At 36.5% G+C, this 19,194-nt stretch overlaps 3 protein-coding genes across 4 annotated transcripts; 2 read left to right on the plus strand and 1 right to left on the minus strand.

Annotated features, from left to right (window-relative positions):
* Window positions 1–4,270: 4,270 nt before the first annotated feature.
* On the plus strand, window positions 4,271–12,623 carry LOC147281352 (D-alanine-D-alanine ligase family). Of its 2 annotated transcripts, XM_086246411.1 has the most exons (24): window positions 4,271–4,654; window positions 4,741–4,812; window positions 4,897–4,940; window positions 5,024–5,135; window positions 5,250–5,321; window positions 5,438–5,500; window positions 5,712–5,789; window positions 5,900–5,992; window positions 6,235–6,354; window positions 6,530–6,616; window positions 6,749–6,958; window positions 7,048–7,095; window positions 7,178–7,432; window positions 7,863–7,969; window positions 8,675–8,919; window positions 9,449–9,517; window positions 9,599–9,663; window positions 9,838–10,007; window positions 10,151–10,229; window positions 10,798–11,053; window positions 11,156–11,201; window positions 11,620–11,728; window positions 12,059–12,121; window positions 12,335–12,623. In XM_086246411.1, exons 1-24 carry the CDS (start codon window positions 4,274–4,276, stop codon window positions 12,413–12,415), a joined length of 2,925 nt encoding a protein of 974 aa, XP_086102537.1. In that variant the 5' UTR covers window positions 4,271–4,273; the 3' UTR covers window positions 12,416–12,623. The 2 variants fall into 2 exon arrangements, with proteins under 2 accessions (XP_086102537.1, XP_086102538.1); XM_086246412.1 differs by lacking the exon at window positions 7,178–7,432.
* Window positions 12,624–13,131: 508 nt separating this feature from the next.
* On the plus strand, window positions 13,132–15,701 carry LOC147281353 (uncharacterized). The gene is made up of 2 exons (XM_086247988.1): window positions 13,132–13,249; window positions 13,843–15,701. Exon 2 carries the CDS (start codon window positions 13,902–13,904, stop codon window positions 15,465–15,467), a length of 1,566 nt encoding a protein of 521 aa, XP_086104114.1. The 5' UTR covers window positions 13,132–13,249; window positions 13,843–13,901; the 3' UTR covers window positions 15,468–15,701.
* Window positions 15,702–16,213: 512 nt separating this feature from the next.
* LOC147281354 (Nuclear transport factor 2 (NTF2) family protein) lies at window positions 16,214–16,966 on the minus strand. Its single transcript, XM_086248945.1, has one exon. The coding sequence runs from the start codon at window positions 16,890–16,892 to the stop codon at window positions 16,470–16,472; it is 423 nt and encodes a 140-aa protein (XP_086105071.1). The 5' UTR covers window positions 16,893–16,966; the 3' UTR covers window positions 16,214–16,469.
* Window positions 16,967–19,194: the final 2,228 nt, after the last annotated feature.

A 19,194-nucleotide genomic window follows, 5' to 3' on the forward strand; every position in this document is an offset into this window, starting at 1 on the left:
CGTACAATATTAATTGTGACACATCAATAGTCCAACATTCCCACCTGCCTAATAAGTTAATAACCATAATTTTCATGTAAAAGTGAGTGATTCACGTAAGGCATTTTGGTACATTGGTGGTCCAACGTACTGATGGCTAACCATGATTTTGGTAGAAATTAATCATATTCATGCATCATGCATGATAAATATATATGGATTTTGTTCATTTCAGATATTCGAGACAGATGGGAATATAGTCTCTAGTATGCTCTAAGTCTCTAACAAAATGCAAAAAGTAAAATATTATTCTGGACATTCATAGTGGGTGCCTTTGAAAATGGAGGCAAAAGAGAGGGAGTAGGAGAAAAAGTAGTCCCAAAAAGACATTGTTTTAGACATAATATAAGATCAGTATTTTGAAAAAAATATCCGAAAACCTTATGGCTTATTCCGAAAGAAGTGGTGTTAAGTTTTTATACGTCTAAAATGGGAGTACAAAAATATCAGAAGAAAAGGATCGATCTACTGATTATTGAACTCTTTTCCAAATAAATAAATGTCAATTTTTTTTTGGAAGAAAATAAATGTCAATTAATATTCAAAAAATTTATTAAACCGGAACAATGGGCATTGACCTGGCTTGGGCCAAAGTATACGTATTGGTGTCTACATCTAACCGAACACAGATTGATAGTAGGATGGCAATGGCCCGCATGGGGCTAAACCTGTCTCTCCACCTGAATTATGTGTTCTGTTAAATGGGCCAAGCTTGAAGAAAGATCAACCAAACTTTTTTTTTTTTTTACTAAAAAAAAATAAATTTTGAAATTCAGAAATTGGTGCGTAAGAGAACTAGCGTGGAATGTTGGACTAAACAAAAAGTCTCATTAATTGTTGAATCTTTTTTTTTATTTTTTGCCACTCATTAATTGTTTAATCTTAAGAAAGCTAAGTATAGATTAGCAAGAATACGATTTTTCAGTTTGGGCCTGAATGCGAGCCCTAACGTTCAATATAGAAAGAGCAACGAGCTGCCACAACTTTGGGAACTGTGGATAGCATGGCCTAAAACACAAGTGTTGTATCCAGTTTTGGGCTTGAAACTAATGTCTTTTCTGTTGAGCTTGGGCTAATTCTTTGTTAAGTTTTACCTTTTTTTTTGGCTGGTTTGTTAACTTTTACCTTAGCCGGTAAATTTTATAAAATTTTGATCAAAAGATCAAAACACCCAAACTTTAACAATTCTTAGTGATTTAGGAGATTTAACTGTTTTAATTTTGGTGGGTCCCTCTCTTGATCGAGGGTTTGACTAGAGTTCCACCATAAACTCTAGTTTAGTTTTGGTTGTTGAGTCCCTTTCTTGATCTAGGGTTTTCTCTGGTTATGTATCAAGAGAAATTTATGTTAGTTAATTGTTGTTTTCAAAGTTAATGTAGACGGTGTTTTTTGCCCATGACGGGAGCTAGAGGTATTGGTGTTGTTCTTTGGGACAGTCACAGGAAGGTTAGGGTGGTGATTGCCCATCCTCTTTTCAGCATCACTTCATCCCAACAAGCTGAGATTTTGGCAATCTTTTGCATGCTATAGTTGTTTGTTTGTAGGTCTTGAAGTTGTGGTTTTTTTGAGTCGGATGTTCAAGCTATAATCTAGGCCTGGCATCGGTGCGGTTACCGAACTGAGAGCTCCTAACTGAGCACCGACCGAGGCCAGTCGGAATACCAAAACTGCCAACCGCAATTGATCCGACGGTGTCGAAGGTGGTTGGTATTGTTCGGAGGCGACATTGGCCGGCTGAAAAGAGGGAGGCATAGGTCTGGATTGGTGTCTCGATCAGGTGGTGGTGGTGGGGGGGTCTTGAGTGGTGGGGGAGATCGCAGTGGGCTGGGGAGGTCTCAGTGGTGGTGCTCGACAGTCACAGTGGGTTGGGGAGGTCTCGGTGGTGGTGCTTGGCTGTGGAGATGGCAGGTGGTGGTGCTCGGCAAGAGAGAGATGCAGAGGCAGAGGTTTAAGAGAGATGACAGAAATGCAGGGATGAGAGAGATATGCATGGATGAAAGAGATATGCATGGATGAGAGAGAGATGTATGGATGAGAAAAAGATGCATAGAAAGACACATAGATGCAGATGACGGTCGGTTCGGTCAGAATGCCAGTTTTAGAAACCAAAACCTGCTCGACACCGACTGAGGTTGGTCGGTAGGAAATCTGACCGTCAACCATGCTTCCATCGAAAACCACAAAAACTGACTAACCGAAGTCGGTTGGTGTGGGCGATTTCATTGGTAGGCGGTTCAAAATGCCATCGATACTATTATCAATCGATTTATTAGCTTGGTGGAGGATTGCATCAAACAAGAATTTTTTGAGGCAATGGGGTTTGGCATCTTTTTGATAGTTCTACATTTGGTTATATTTCTTGAAGCTGTAATCAAGTTGTAAATGCGCTTACTAGTTTTGCTTTGAATTGTGTTAACTTTTCATTCATGGCATGATGAGGTTTCTCCTTAATTGGAATCTTTTCTCCATAATACAATGTAATACTTTATTTGCTTCAATGAGTTATGCTTAGGAGATTAAAAAAAAATTAAGAATTCTTTAATGCCAATAATACCCCTAGTTCTTAAATATAAAATTATTCTTTACATTTATAAAAGATAAAACAAAAAAAGAGGAATGCATGGAGGAGCCGCCTCATGTCCCCTCCTGTCTACACCTCTCCTCCTCCGGCAACTCCAAGTCTCCAACGCGGAAATGAGAGATAAAAAAAGACAATAAAATTTATGCTCTACTGAAAAAATAGAAATGGCTACCTTCGATTAGAGGAGGACGAAATGAGGTATGAATGTATGATTATGTGTATTCTGAGTAATTAGGTGTAATGATTATATTCTTTGTTGTATATAGAATATCTTTAATTATATCACTCCTATAAAGTAATAAAAATTTCTTAAAACTATTCCTCCAGGCTTGGACATTTTTGTTTTATGTAAGTGGGGCAAATAGGATAAATAAAACGAAAATAAAAACAATGATGATAATTAAATTAAGAGCAAATTATCTATAAGTATCTCAATTATGCACTGATTTTCAATTTAGTACCCCAACTTTAAAAATTTGACAAAAAGTACCTTAACTTTCATTTTGTGTCAAAATAGTACCTCCGTTAGTTTTTCTGTCAAATAAACCGTTATATGTTGACGTGGCAGATGTATTTTCGTCTTTTTTCCACATTTAAAATATAATAATATTTTTAAAAACTTTTGAATAAAAAAAATTATTAAACAAATTAAAACTTTTAAAATAAACATTAAAAAAATTAAAACTTTTAATTTTTAATTTTTAACCCTCCCCCCTCCCCATACCCCTACACCCCACCCCCACCCCCACCCCCACCCCACCCCACCCCGCCCATCCCCTCCCCTCCCCTCCCTCCCCTCCCTTCCCCTTCCCGCCCCCAGCCATCCCTTCCCCTTTCCTGCCCCCACCCAGCCCCCACCCATCCCTTCCCCTTCCTGCCCCCACCCAGCCCTTCCGCACCCAACCATCCTCTCCCCTCCCCGCCCCCACCCATCCAACCACCTCTCCCTGCCCGACCCACCTTCTCCCCCCACCCCCAGTCCCGTCGCATCCCTCCCCCCCAACCTCAGCCCTATCGCACCCCACACCTAGCACCAGCCCTCCGACCCTCTTTCTTCTTCCCCACCCAGAACCAACCCTTGCCTCTCTCCCCCCAACCCACCCCCATCCCCCCCAAATTTTTTTAAATTTTGAAAAGTTTTAATTTTTTTATTCAAAATTTTTTTAAAATATTATTATACTTTAAATGTGGGAAAAAGATGAAAATACCTATGTCACATCAGCAGATAATGGTTTATTTAACAGAAAAACTAACAGAGGTACTATTTTGACACAAAATGAAAGTTAAGATACTTTTTGTCAAATTTTTAAAGTTGGGATACTAAATTAAAAATTAGTGTATAATTGAGGTACTTATAAATAATTTACTCTTAAATTAAATTAATAATGAGAGACAAAGTATGGTAGTTGTTATCTAAAATAAAGTACATCCAGTCATCCACAATAATTTTTAGGAGTTGTATTTTAAAAAAGACCAAAAAGGCAAAAACAAAGGTGACGCTTAAATTTTGTCCAACAGGACAGGACGGCAGGACACCCAGAAACGGCCACTGAGAAGGACGCATACTCCCTCCAAATTTTGGCATTTCCTCTGCCGTCAATAGTTTAAAACAAAAATATATAAATAAGTGGGAATCGAGAAAGATATCAAACAATGCTCTTCATCAGTCCACCTTGCTCGCGCTCTCACTCACTACTCCTTCCGATGGCAACGATCGCATTCGGCTCTGGCCTTGCTCTACTTCGCGCCAATCAAAACGACGCCGCTCAGAAACCGCTTCCGTATGCCCCGAACTTCAACTTCTTGCGATTGAACCAGAGCTTGAGAACTTATGCTTCGTCGACGCGGTGGCGTGGCGTCGGAGTTCCACGCGCCGCCACGGAGGTGGTGGACGATCGAATTATTGAGAGACAAGAGAAGGAGAAGGAGAAAGAGAAAGGTAGGGTTCTGAGAGTGGGGATCATCTGCGGAGGTCCGTCTGCGGAGCGTGGAATTTCTCTCAACTCCGCTCGATCAGTTATCGATCACATACAAGTAAGCTCCTTCACTCGCAATTCGTGTTTGGATTCCGTCAAAATAGTAGGAAAATTATTTGATTGTTTCTATTGAATTTGAAACAGGGGGAAGATTTTCATGTGAGTTGCTATTACATTGATTCTAACCTCAATGCGTTTGCAATATCCCCTGCACAGGTTTGCTTGTATAACATGCATTGCTCTGAAATTTGCCAGACTTGTTTCTTTGTCCATTTATTAATTTTGCACATTAATTCACAGGTATACTCCAACACTCCCGCGGATTTTGATTTTAAACTTGAAAGGCAAGTTAGTGCTTTTAAACTTTGGAATTTAGTGTTTCTATGTAAGCAAATATGTTGAGCAGGATAAATGTCTCTTTCTGCAGCCTTGCCCAAGGTTTCGAATCTTTGTCTGACTTCGCGGTACACCTCACTGCCTCTGTGGACATAGTGTTCCCAGTCATACATGGTCAATTTGGTGAAGATGGTGGTATTCAGGTGTAGTGTAGTGTAACCTTTTACTTTCATTAATACAGACACACACATACTAATGGATTTACTTTTTATTTTTCCTTTCTTTGTGATGTAATATTTAAACACATGATGTTTCAGGAACTATTGGAAAAGCACAACATTCCATTTGTTGGCACGGGATCAAGTGAGTGTCGTCAAGCATTCGACAAGGTACGAGATGACAAATTGACAGTTACTGTTATTTTTATATATGTATATATATATATTATAAAGGAGAAAAAGAAAAATTAGTTGACAATAATTGTTTGTGCTTGAGTTATTGGCAGTACAATGCCTCGTTGGAGCTCAGCAGACAAGGATTCATAACAGTACCAAGTTGTTTAGTACAGGTACTATCGCTAGACTTCACTAGGTTGCGTGACTTGTGTCCGCACATTATGACATCATTAGTTGAACTTTTGATGTTTGTTTCTATCACCTATTGTGTGGTATCTGAGGTTTGTTATTGAGGATAAAGTAATTCCAATGGTCTTTTGCAATTTTGTTAATTTTGGCATTGATGTTTTTGTTCCTTTATTCTCTGACTCCATTGACCTATAGGGAAATGAAGCAGATGAATCTGAACTGTCAAAATGGTTTGCAAGAAATCAACTGGACCCTAACTCAGGGAAAGTTGTGGTAAGGCACATATTTAGTGTTGTAATGAAAACAAACCCTGAGTGTGGTTTTTATTTTATTTTTTATGAGATCTGTTTATGACATATAACATGTTTATTATTTTGTTCCAGGTAAAACCAGCACGAGCAGGATCAAGCATTGGAGTTACAGTTGCATATGGCCTGGATGATTCTCTTAATAAGGCTAATTCAATTATTACAGAGGTAGTTTTCTTTCTTTCTTTCTTTCTTTCTGTATATTTTTGTAATTGTTTTATACTCTTAAATTCCACATGTTTCAAGAAAATTTTAAATCTGTGCATGAACTTGGACCATGTGGGTTTGAAGATGAATTTTGCTGGAAAAGGAAGGTGCAATATCCTGAATTAATTTTGAAAAAATGTGGCTATAAACTTTAGAGTAGAAATCTGTCTCTCATGAATTTGTGCTCTTTCTATGTTTGATAGGGAATTGATTCCAAAGTCCTTGTTGAAATATTTCTTGAAGGAGGGAGTGAGTTTACAGCAATTGTTCTTGATGTTGGGTCTGGTTCAGATTCTCATCCTGTTGTATTACTACCAACTGAGGTATGAATGCTCCATAATTGTTTTTGCTTCATTTCATTGTATTTCAAATAACTGGTTGAAGTATAGCGGACATCACCTTCACCATGTAGAAAAGATGTAGGTATAGGTATGTAGATATATTAGGTACTATTGTATAATGAATATTTGGATTAATATTATTCCTTAAAATGTCCAGGTAGAACTTCAATTTCTTGGCAGTGCTGATGTTAGAGAGAAGGATGCAATTTTCAACTACCGGAGGAAATATCTTCCAACACAACAGGTAGACCAGTAGTGGACTTCACAAATGGTTCATTGCAATGTTTATTATTTGACTTCAAGTGTATGATGTGTTATAAATTTCTCTTGAGTCTTGTGCCATCTTTCTAATTTTCAGTCTGTGCATGCCAAACAGGTTGCTTATCATACTCCACCTCGTTTTCCTATTAATGTCATCGAAAGTATTCGAGGAGGAGCATCTCAGTTATTCCAAAAGCTTGGCCTTCATGACTTTGCTCGAATCGATGGATGGTTTCTGCCTAATTCTGTTCATGTACCGTCATCATCAGATATAAAATTTGGAAGGACAGAGATGGGTACAATTTTATATACCGACATTAACCTGGTAAGAAGGTTGTCTAATGATCTGAATGATAGGTGTTCTAGGTGTTGATTCTTCTTAAATTTTCATACTTTCTTTGTTTAATTCATCAGATTAGTGGAATGGAGCAGACCAGCTTTTTATTTCAGCAAGCCTCAAAGGTACTTTTGATTTGACTTGTGTTGTAATATAGCTTCTCTTTGTTGCCACTGCCTTGCCTCAAAACCCCCTTTTTGGATCCAGGTTGGTTTTTCTCATTCAAATATTCTTCGGAGCATAATTTATCATGCTTGCTTGCGGTTTCCAAATCTTGCATCACTTGGTAGTGTATCAGGTCATTTGCCTAGAAGATCAAAATCCTCACTGCTTAATGAAACAGTTAGCAATTGCGAAGGCATTCGCAAAGTTTTTGTTATTTTTGGAGGAGACACATCGGAGAGGCAAGTATCTCTTATGAGCGGAACAAATGTTTGGCTCAATCTGCAAGCTTTTGACGATGTAAGTATTTTTGAGTTTACAATATGCTTAATGGTTTGGATATGCTAATGTTGCAGTGTGATATCTTCAGAAGGGGAACATTGATTTTTCAGGGTGGGGGAGGAGGATTTGGATAAAACCCTAGTTTGAATTTTTCCATGGTGATGAATGCATAAGCATGAGTTAAATATTTGTATAAGCTTTTATACTCATTCAAAATCTCAAAAATTTTATTGTTTTTCCTTTAGAAGAGGAACAATTCATCAAAGTTTTGATTCTGTGTTTGAAGAATTTTATCAGCTCCTTTTTCAAGTTCTCTTGAAACTATCGTCAGTGTACATAATTAATGACTTGGAATTAATTCATCCTATAGATAAGTATATTGTTCTTCCTTATTTAAACTACGTGCATGATAGGCATTGTCTGAGATTGACAATCTTGTTGGCTACAGCTTGAAGTAACTCCATGTTTGCTTGCCCCCAACACTGCATATTCGTCTAGTATGGATATGGACAAAAGCGAAGTTGATGCGACTTCCAGAATGGTTTGGTCATTACCGTAAGTCTCTCTCTCTCTCTCTCTCTGGGTAGGTGGGTGGGTGTGCGACAATTGAAGATCACTTCTATTTGTTAGAGTAAGTCATGTATATTATCTTTATGTGGGCTTTCCACTCCTCTTTTTGAACGTTTACTAATTCATTAGAAGTAGAACCAGAAATGATAAGGGTGTAGAACATTAGAGATATTGTCTTGTTTTCCTGTTGTAGTGACCCCTCAGCAAATCTGTGAATCATTTTGGAAAAATTGAGAAATTTTATTTTCTTGAAATATATAACCTAGTTAATTCTCCATCTGCTTTTACGTGCATGTTAATGAATATATGTCCTAAAATCTTAAGCTGTTAGGTGGAGAGACCCAACAAGTATATTAAGCTTTATTATAAACTTAGCTCAATAAATGGGAGACTAGTGCTCAACACATATTATGTTATAGAAGGTCCTTTCAGAATTTTGAGTCATTTATTGTTGTATCATCTATTATGCAGATATATACCTTGAAATCAAGGTATCTAACAAAGTAACAATACAGTCCAAAAGAGCATTGATGCATTAAAATGTTTTAGGGTCAGAATGAAGCTCCATAGCTACTTATGACATGTGTTTCATCAAGTTTTAATATAAAGCATATGGATATAATAGACAGGGCCCCTCTTCCCCATTACTCTCTTGCTTCATACAATTTGATTTGTTTTCTTCATGATCAGTTATTCTCTTGTGCTAAGACACACCACGGAGGAAGTTCTTTCTGCATGCATAGAGGCAATTGAGCCAGACCGAGTTGCTCTTACTTCTCAGTTACGGAACAGAGTTATTCATGATCTTATGGAAGGCTTCAAGAAACATTCTTGGTTTACAGGATTTGATATTACTGATGAGCCGCCTGTAAAGTCTTCTATTGAACAGTGGATCAAGCTAGCCAAGGAAGTTCAGGCAACAGTTTTTATTGCAGGTTTTCTTTGTCAACCATTATCTGCTAGTTATATAATATTAGCATTGAAATTTTTCATTATATCAGTACAATATAACACAATTAACAATGATACTCTTTTGAGACAGAGAGACAGAGAGACAGAGAGAGACAAAGAGGTGGGGTTTGAGAGCTAGATGCAGAGGAGAATGTGTTGACGCCTTTCACTGTGTATTAGTACAAAATCATAGGGTTCTGAATTTTTTATTTACGGACTTGGCATGGAAAAATTGTAGGCTGCTTTAACTACTAACATAATAATTTCAAATGCTTCTCTCAGTTATTAGGAGTAGAGACATAACCATACTTCAAAGCCTTGGCGGGTATGACTTTTAATTGATTTTATTGGTTTAAATGTTTGTAACTCAGCATTTTTGTGACCACAATTGGTAAGAATCTAGAACAACTTATTAGAGTGTGATCAGGCTCTAGCAACTGTGCTTAGAGATCAGAAGATTCAAAACATCAAAATTTTAAAGTACTTACGAGGTTTATCTAATGTTTTTTATAGTCCATGGAGGCATTGGTGAAGATGGTACACTTCAGTCTTTGTTGGAGGCTGAAGGGATTCCACATACAGGTTTATTCTAATAAACACTTTTACGAGGACCTTGTTATCTTGGTTTTCATTGTTGACCAAATTTTTATTTTTTAATTAAAGGTCCCGGTGTGATGGCTTCAAAGATTTGTATGGACAAAGTTGCAACATCTCTTGCTCTTAAACATGTATGTTAATTAATTTACAAGTACACATCCAAGAAGACGAGTTGGGCTTTCTTGATATTGTTTGTGCTTAATATGACCACATTGTTTGTGCTTAATATTAATTTATAAGTACATGTCCAAGAAGATGAATTGTTTGCTCCTTAACAAAGCATTGTGATCTCTTGCAATGAACAGTTGTCAAACTTGGGAGTTCTTACTATAAACAAAGATTTGAGGAGAAGAGAGAATCTCCTTAGTACACCAATACCAAATGTGTGGCATGACTTGACCTCAAAGCTTCAGTGTGAAACATTATGTGTTAAACCAGCAAGAGATGGATGCTCCACTGGGGTTGCAAGGTTATGGTAGGTTTATCCTTGTTTTACTCTTGTTTTTCATGTGCTGATCAATGGTAGTTATACTACCAAGCTCTTTATGTACTCAATATCATGATTCCTTTATCTGCAATGGAGTTCTGATGTTTTGGTCCAATTTTTTGTGCATGCAGCTGTGTAGAAGACCTTTCAGTGTATGTAAAAGCATTGGAAGACTGTCTTCTTCGAATTCCTCCTAATAGTTTGTCAAAGGTATAAAATGGTTTTAATTATTGATTTTCTCGGCATGGCCTCTATCTCTTCTTGGAATCTCATTTCAGGCATAATTTTTACAAATGTTCTCTAACTTCTTTTTCTTAAAATATGATATGTAACAGTAGTGTTACTCCACAGTCACTACTCAATTTTCTTTGTTTCTTAAAAAACATTGTGCAATTTTCATTTCGAATATGACCAATGAAAATGAGAAAGTAGAAGGTAGCATGTTCCTTAGGCAGTATGAATGTCACATGGGTGCCTTAAAGTATCTCTTAAAGTGAATGAGATCTACGGTAATTCAACAGTCCTTCCATTCTAACAATTCATAAGCGCTGTGATGTCTTTAGTCATTGGAAGTATTTGTTGTTTGTTTGTCACTCTTCTCCACTAACTGGTGTATTGCAATGGAAGTTAACATCTCAATCTGGGATGAGTAGGTGGTTCTTCATATTAGTGTGCAAGATACAAATTATACTTCTTTTTCTTTCTTTTTTTTCAGTTAGCCATTTTACCGGAAACTATATACCATCTTCAAGTTTTGATCTTGGTTTTTGATATGTAGGCACATGGAATGATTGAGATGCCAAACCCCCCTCCAGAGCTCTTAATCTTCGAACCTTTTATCGATACCGATGATATAATTGTTTCATCTAAATCCAGAAATGAAAATGGACATCACCTCATGTGGAATGGACGGAGTAGATGGGTTGAAATAACTGTTGGTGTTATTGGAAAACAAGGATCAATGCACTCATTGAGTCCTAGTATCACTGTCAAGGAGAGTGGTGATATTTTATCACTTGAGGAGAAATTTCAAGGTAAGCTTTTGTTGTTATTCTTTGTCCCATTGTTTACAGGTTTTGTCATTTTTTTTTTAAGTTTTCTGCTGACATGCCATTATAAATTACTTGCATTGGCAGGTGGGACTGGCATCAATCTTACTCCACCTCCATCATCAATTATTAGGTTTGTAAAGAACCTTCATTTTCAGGAAATGATGTTTCCGTTGTTAAGAGACTTTTGTTTAGTGAGGAATAAGATCTTAATTTTATATTTTACATAATATCTATATATAGGAGGCAGCCATTATAGTTGGTGGTGCTCGTCGTTTTCTATTCTTCCTTATTTTCCCTCATAACACCATTCATGCTTGACATGTCTTTTCTGCATACTGTTATTTAAATTCCATACATGGGCTGTAAAATTTTTGGTTCGAGCTTTGATGTTTCAGTATCATTCTCAGACATAATTCTAAGGTGACACTGATTTCACCTAGAATACAACTTCCTCACTAGGTTGCTTATCGTGCTTATTAGATCTTTCCTTTTTATACTTTGTATGTTGGAATCATTGTTCTAATGTCTTTTTCCCCTCCTTTAATCAGCAACGAGGCCTTGCAGAGATGTAAACGAAATATTGAAATAATTGCAAACACTCTTGAACTGGAAGGCTTTTCACGAATTGATGCGTTTGTCAATGTGGATAGTGGAGAGGTATGATTTTCTTGGACATGCATCTCTCTTCTTATGCTGAAACATGAGCAAGGTTTAAGCAAGGTTTAAGCTTATATCATGGCCTTTTCTGTTCTGAACTGAAAATATCTAGTTTTCTTCCTTGACACCTGGCCCCGAGGGTTGTTTTAAAAAATATATATATATTCATGTTTTTTCCATATAAAATACGCTAGCTTCTATTAATCTCTGTGTTGATACATTATTCTTTTTTCTTTACCTAACTGATTGTTGTTTGGAGGACTATTAAAAAAAGGGTGTGTATTATATGTTAACTCTTTTTTATTTCATTGTGAATTTCATTTTCTGAAGGTTTTGGTAATAGAGGTCAATACAGTGCCTGGAATGACGCCTTCTACTGTTCTGATTCATCAGGTATTCTCTTTCTGCACGGATTTTTTTTCTTTCTGCACGAATTCATCAGCATCTGATAATATTTGTTCTGAACTTGCTATGGAAATTGAATCGGCCGGTATGTCAAACACATTGAGGAAATTTCATATGATGCAACACATAAAAACTAAGAGACCGCTACTTACTAGTAAATTCTAACTGGTTAGACCTTTTCTTGTACATCTCAATTCTCAGGCACTAGCAGAGGAACCACCTATGTATCCTCACCAGTTCTTTCGTACACTGCTTGATTTGGCATCAGAGAGGTCCATATAAAGTTCTTACTATCGACAATATCTCCATTGTTGTCTTCCTAAACTCGTTTTAGGGGTATATGTATCTGCTCAGTCAATATTTTTGTTTGTAATGTATTAAGCACATGAAATACCCATGTTTGTAATGTGGTAAGGTAATAACTTTTTTTTTTTTGGCCATGGTGGTAAGGTAATAACTTAATCAAGGCAAATCAGCACAATTTCACCACTATCAGCCAAAGCGTTAAGTCTAAATGGTGCTTTATATTATTCCTAATTTATCTTTCTTTAAATTTTACTTTATTTATTTTAACTTATAAGATATTGTCAGTACTTAAAAATTTAGTAAAATTAAATTTGTATAAAAATGATTCCACGTCTCTTACTCAAGTTAGTAAGGGACACGTAGCAGTTAAGCTGTTAACTACCTAAAAAGATTGGGTTGAAAACGTCGAGTTTGGACTTGCGAGTGAGCCCATCAAGCCCAATTTAAAGTGTTCGCTTTCTTATCTCGTGTGGGTGGAATGGTGGACCAGAGTACACAAAATCCAAGTTAATTACACACAGAAAAAGGACAAATCTAATGTCGTGCGCGGGAGTGCCGTTTGTTCTCATACGTAATTAAAATTAAAAAAATAATCAAAGAAAAAGAAACTATTGCTCGCTTTTTACAAAGTTTTTCTCTTTGGCTTTATATCCTTTTCTTTCTTATGGACGGTTGACAAATGTCACTGGCTGAAGAAGACCCACAAGTTTGAAAGACCTGGTGAAGGCAGACAACAAACTGAACAATTATCTTATGTTCATATGGCTTCCTCTCTGATAAGCCAGCCACAGTGAGACCCATAGGCCATAGGTATAATTTTCTCTTTTTCTGAATTTCAAATGTTGGTTCACCATTGCTTCTACTGTAGTAAGGTTGTGTTGCTTTGTGATTGCTTCTGTCATATATTGAACACTACAAATGTAAATCATGTTGTTTTTATCACTTTCTTAGTATTGTTTGTGATAGTTGAACTGCTTGTAAGTTGTGTCTGGATTTCAGTTTAGCTGTGGACTCAAAAATGGCCTCCTCTCTCTATCTCTCTGTCTCTTCCTGCCCTTTGTTTCTTTTGAATTTCTGATCAGCTTCTTGGACTGATCTTCAGATATTAATATATTATCATTATAATTGGACTTTCCAGGATTAGCTCGTTTCATGTTATGTTTATGACTTGTGTCTATGACTTTTAGTGAAAGGTTACAATCTGAATTATCTAATGTGTAAAAGATGATGGTGTACAGAATGGTTTAGCTTTATGAACTTCAGTCATTCTTATGAACTTCAGTAATGACTAATGAGCATCCTGGTGTAGACCCGGGCATTTGGTTGTTGCTTTTTGAATTTTAAAACTTTCAGAATGCAAGAGAGCGATTGATTAAAGAAATTTTACTTTTGGCTGACTCCAGCTATCAGCCTATCGATGGTGGTCGCATAACATGAAGAATTTACTTCAAGTGGCACCAAGATGGTTATGAGGCTAATGACAACAATGTGCTTTAAATTTCAACATCACAAAAGGGACAGCTTGGTTATTGATGAAAATCAAAGAAGTGATGAAATCTCACCTTCTGTACCTTCTTCAACCAGCCAAGGTTTTGGAGAATGTTTAAATGTGGTTCTTTCTAAGAAGATTGATTGGGCATACATGAGTAAAATCTGCAAGAAGTGGATCAAGAATCCTCTGAATATGGCCCTCCTTTTATGGATAAGTTGTGTTGCTGTCTCAGGAGCAATCCTTTTTCTTGTGATGACAGGAATGTTAAACAGTATCCTAACTGAGAAGTCGCAGAGAAATGCCTGGTTTGAGATCAACAATCAAATTCTCAATGCTCTCTTTACTCTCATGTGTCTTTACCAACATCCGAAGAGGATTCACCACCTTGTACTTCTGTTGAGATGGAAGCCAAAGGATGTCTCATTACTCAGAAAATTATACTCTAAGAATGGCACTTACAAGCCCCATGAATGGGTGCACATTATGGCGGTTGTTGTGTTACTCCATGTGAATTGCTTTGCTCAGTATGCCTTATGTGGGCTTAACTTGGGATACAAAAGATCTGAGCGACCGGCTGCCGGCGTTGGTATCTGCCTTTCGGTTGCAATTGTTGCTCCTGCAATTGCAGGTGTGTACTCCATTGTTAGCCCCCTTGGGAAGGAGTATGAAGTTGATAATGAAGCACAAGATCATATTCTCATGACCAATAGCACAAGTCAGCCGAGCCACTCAATGGTGAAGCCATTTGAGAGGAGTTTTTCACTTGCATCTAGAAATGAGCAAAGGATTGCTGAATATGCACCTAAATGGAGAGGGGGTTTATTTGATTTTCAGGATGATATTGCTATAGCTTATGTTTCTCTTTTCTGCAGCTGTTGTGTTTTCGGGTGGAATATGCAAAGGCTTGGATTTGGTAACATGTATGTTCATATTGCAACTTTTCTCCTCTTTTGCACAGCCCCATTTTGGATCTTCAGTTTGGCTGCCATCAATATTGAGAATGACATTGCCAGGGAAGCTTTGAGTTTAACAGGCATTGTCCTTTGTTTGTTTGGTTTACTGTATGGTGGCTTCTGGAGAACCCAAATGAGGAAGAGATTCAACTTGCCAGCAAATGACTTATGTTGTGGAAAGCCAGCAGTGACTGATTGTGCACAGTGGCTTTTTTGTTGCTGTTGCTCACTTGCTCAGGAAGTTCGGACAGCTGATTTCTATGACATTGTGGAAATTGACTTCTGGAGGAAGCAAATGAATGAGCATGACCAGCCTGCGCTACCCCCTTTACCTCGTGAAAGTGGAAATGTTCAATATAGATTTACCCCAACATCTCTGTTTGAAAGCTCCCCAAGTCCAAGCAGACTTCAAAAATATTATCATACTCAAGACAGACAGCTTCCCAAAGTTGAAGAGGATGTTACAGACGTTTTCATGAAGCCGCCTGTTCCATCCATAATACAGAGAGAAGAAAATATCAACCAAAAACATAAAAAAGAACGAATTACTATTGTAGCTCTTGGAAGACGGCAGACATTATAGCTTCTTGGTGCAGATAATATACATAATATTAGTTCATGTGAGTTTGATAAATTCAATTTTTTGCTTCCATGTATGATGTATCCTCTAGTATGTAATGAGTCCTTCATGTTGAGTGAGATTTCATAGCCAGTATAATGTTAAATCACAAAAACTGCTGTCTGTGCATAGATCAATATTTAAGCTCAAAATGTTGATAGTAGTAGTTGCAGGCTTGCAGCATATTATAATGTACAAAAGAATCCACATAATGATTTCTAATGTATGATTGTTGTCAATATGCTGAGTTGCTTTCTACTTAAAAATTGACGTTATAATCTACGGTTGTTTTTCCCTGGAATTTTCCTGAAGCTCATGAATTGCTCATGTTTCCTACCCTTTGGAATCAATAGATAACATATTATTTCCCTTAAAGAATGCTCCAGAAGATATTAAGGAAATCTTTCCTAAAGTGGTTTTGCAATAAAGATGTGAATATGTTTAGCAACGCTGGACAGCAGAGGATGCAGGGTGATCACTACAACATTATCTACTCATGAGTATAAGGACCTATAGTCCTATGCTCATATTTGGTGTCAATGTCATTGTATTGAATCGTCATTATTATATCCTCTTGACCACACACAATTTAAATGCGCTAACATCACCAAAATTTTGGTTATAAAATCAAGTTCTAAACCAGCTGGGCTGCTGGAGTATTGGTTTTGAGGTGTAGTGGTGGTGCGTATGCAGCCTATTTGCTGTAGGGGTCTCACCTCCTGTCATTAGGTGATGTTGACAAAGCATGAAATCGACATTTCAAACAAGCAAATAATTGTAAAGGGTTTATTCTTTATTACTAGTTCCATTTTAACTTATAGACCATGGCATCATCCATTGTTCCAAACAAGCTTAAAACCCCAAGTACCCTTTTTTTCTTTTCTCATATTATTATCTTATATGCTTGCTAATTAACAAGTTGTGTGGAGCTCTTAAGGCACCCAACAAACCACAAACAGCATTAGTCTACATAGCCAGCAGAAGGCTTGGCAAAGATCTGTGGAACAGGTCTCTTGGCATGCTCTGCCACACAGTGAAGCTCTCCCAACCTGGTGGCTTGAGATCCCTGACAGTGAGCCACGTGTTAAAGTACTCCCTGAACTGGGTAATCACACCCTCTTTGAGAGTCCACACGTGTACCCAATAAGCCTGTGCACCTTCCCAGCCCTCAGCAATGACACAGTAGTCACCAACCTCTGTGATGCTTCTGGGCTCGAACCGGAAGTCAGTGTGGCTGGTCTCCCCTGTGAGCACGCGCATCATATGCTGGCACTGTGGAGGGCCATGGAACCACCATTCAAGGTCACTCGCCAGAAGCTTTGCCACTGTCTCTGTGTTGCCTTGGGCCAAAGCCTTGTACAGTGCTTCCACTGTTGCCTTGTTTTGCATTTTTTTTGGGGGGTGGCTTAGATTCTGAGGGAGGCAGAGGAGCTATTGAAGTTTACTAAGAATGAATGGCTTCTTCTTCCTGTGCCTTAAAAAATGGCCTGCTCGAACCCCCTTTTATAGCAAAACTCAGAGCCAAAACTTATTGGGAAATATTGCAAATTATACTTTTTTTTATTAAAGACGCATATATCTCTTTTTAAAGTTTTAAAATATAAATATTTAATAGCGTTCGAACTCTTATTGAGTACTGTCTGAATCTCTCTAGAGTAATACTCAACTAAATTAAGAGAAGTTTAAATACTACTTGAGGGTTATATTTTTTAAAAAAATTTGAAATGAAATTTAAACTTAGAATCTTTCTGTAAAGAGATTTAGGCTCCGTTTGGGATTGCGGTAGAAGACCCAAAAGCTGCTGTGGATGACAATTCTCAATCACCTACAGCAGTTTTGGTGTTTGGTAAAAAAATTAAAAACTGTTTTTTCTCACAATTCTCAACTCCCCACAACAAAAACAGAAAGCAGGTTTCTAGGTGCTTTTGAAAGCTGCAGTGAATCACAGCAACAATGAATATTTTATTTTACCCATAATATCCTCATTGATTTCTATATTTTTAATTTGTTTATTTTAAATTAAAAAATATGTCCATTGTTAGTTATATTTTATATTGTGATAATTAATTATGATATTTTATTTGCACGATTAAAATTATAATATATCTAAAAAAATAATATACATAGTTATTTAATAATGTTGTTCTTAGAAAAATTAATGCTAATAAAAATTTGTAGCCAAAAATTTAAAAAACAAGTAAAACACATTTAATTTTTACCAAACAAATAAGTGAAAGACACTTTTAGCATCATGTCTATTTTAGTAATTATACACAGTCACAGCACTTTTACATTAACATTTACCAAACACTTTGATATTATTTTTTGCACTCACAGCACTTTTGAAAACATACTTTACCAAACACTCAGCTGCTTTACTTTACAGCTGACTTTACTTCACAGCTGTTTTACCTCACAGCTATTTTTTCACACAGCAATACTAAACTGGCCCTTACTCTTAAATTAGAAGCTATAGTTGATAAGACTGAAAGTCTTTAATAATGTTCCAAATATTGGCTAATTTTTCAACTTTTCAAACTTTTACATGGCTTACGAAGATACCAACGGTGGTGGATGGATCTTTTCATGACATGGAAGATCTGAGTGGTGTGGATTTGCTCCAAATTCATGGATGTATTTACCATTTAATATGAGATATGGGATATTCTTCTTTCGGCTGATAATTAATTTATATAAAGGAAAAGCCTGCATGCACCTTTTTTTAATAAGGTTAATTATTTAGTGTCCCATTAAACAATCAAAAAGCTCTATGCTTTCTGGGAACAAACGACATGGGTTGTAAGTTGTAACTAAGAAGTGCCGATGAACACTAAAATATAATATGGCTTGAATGACCATTATGCACCTATAAAGTTGGTCATGTCACTTCATATGCATCATCCTATAACATTTTTCTTTATTTACTTTTGGTATCTTTGTGCTAGAAATTGACCCTTTTGAAATCTCCTATTTGGATTCTTGCTAATAATTTGTCATACACGACCGACTTCAGTCCAAAAACATGCAAAGCTAGCTTAGAAAATATGAAACCGAAACAAAACAACTTTAGACTTACTCAATTATGTTATAGCTATTTCGACCAAAAATAATTATGTTATACTGTTATAGGGATCATGTCCAATCTTCATGACCATGATGACAAGTTAGGGGTGGTAATCCAACTGTTTATGTGTATATCCTTCATTTTAAATTCATGTTTGAAAATTAATTTAATAAATCTCAATTTGACATGTTTAATTAACTGCATGTATGTTATAATTATATGACTTCAAATGAACCTAGTATGTTTGTTAATCTCATAGAATTAAAAATTTAAGACTTTGAATCCCTTTATTCTACATTAAACTTATGATCAAATCATACCACTTAATTCATAAAATAAAATAAAATCCGTTGATTCTATAATTCATATAATATCATAGGAATAAATGATATAAAGAAATTAAGAAATCAGTCATTTATCATATAATGCTATATAATCCTTCATACAATATAAGTTAACTAAGTTGGTCATGTCAAAATTAAATTATTCGTGTTTAACACTAACCCTTTTTTTTTTTTTTTTGCCAGGCCGGGAACAAATAACTTTTATTTATATATATTAATTTGTGTTAATATGTTGTGTCATATATGAGTTTGTGTTGATTGGTATCAAGCAACAGTTAACTTT

The sequence above is a fragment of the Dryas octopetala genome, chromosome 6, assembly GCF_963921425.1.
Source record: "Dryas octopetala chromosome 6, drDryOcto1.1, whole genome shotgun sequence".
NCBI lineage: Eukaryota > Viridiplantae > Streptophyta > Magnoliopsida > Rosales > Rosaceae > Dryas > Dryas octopetala.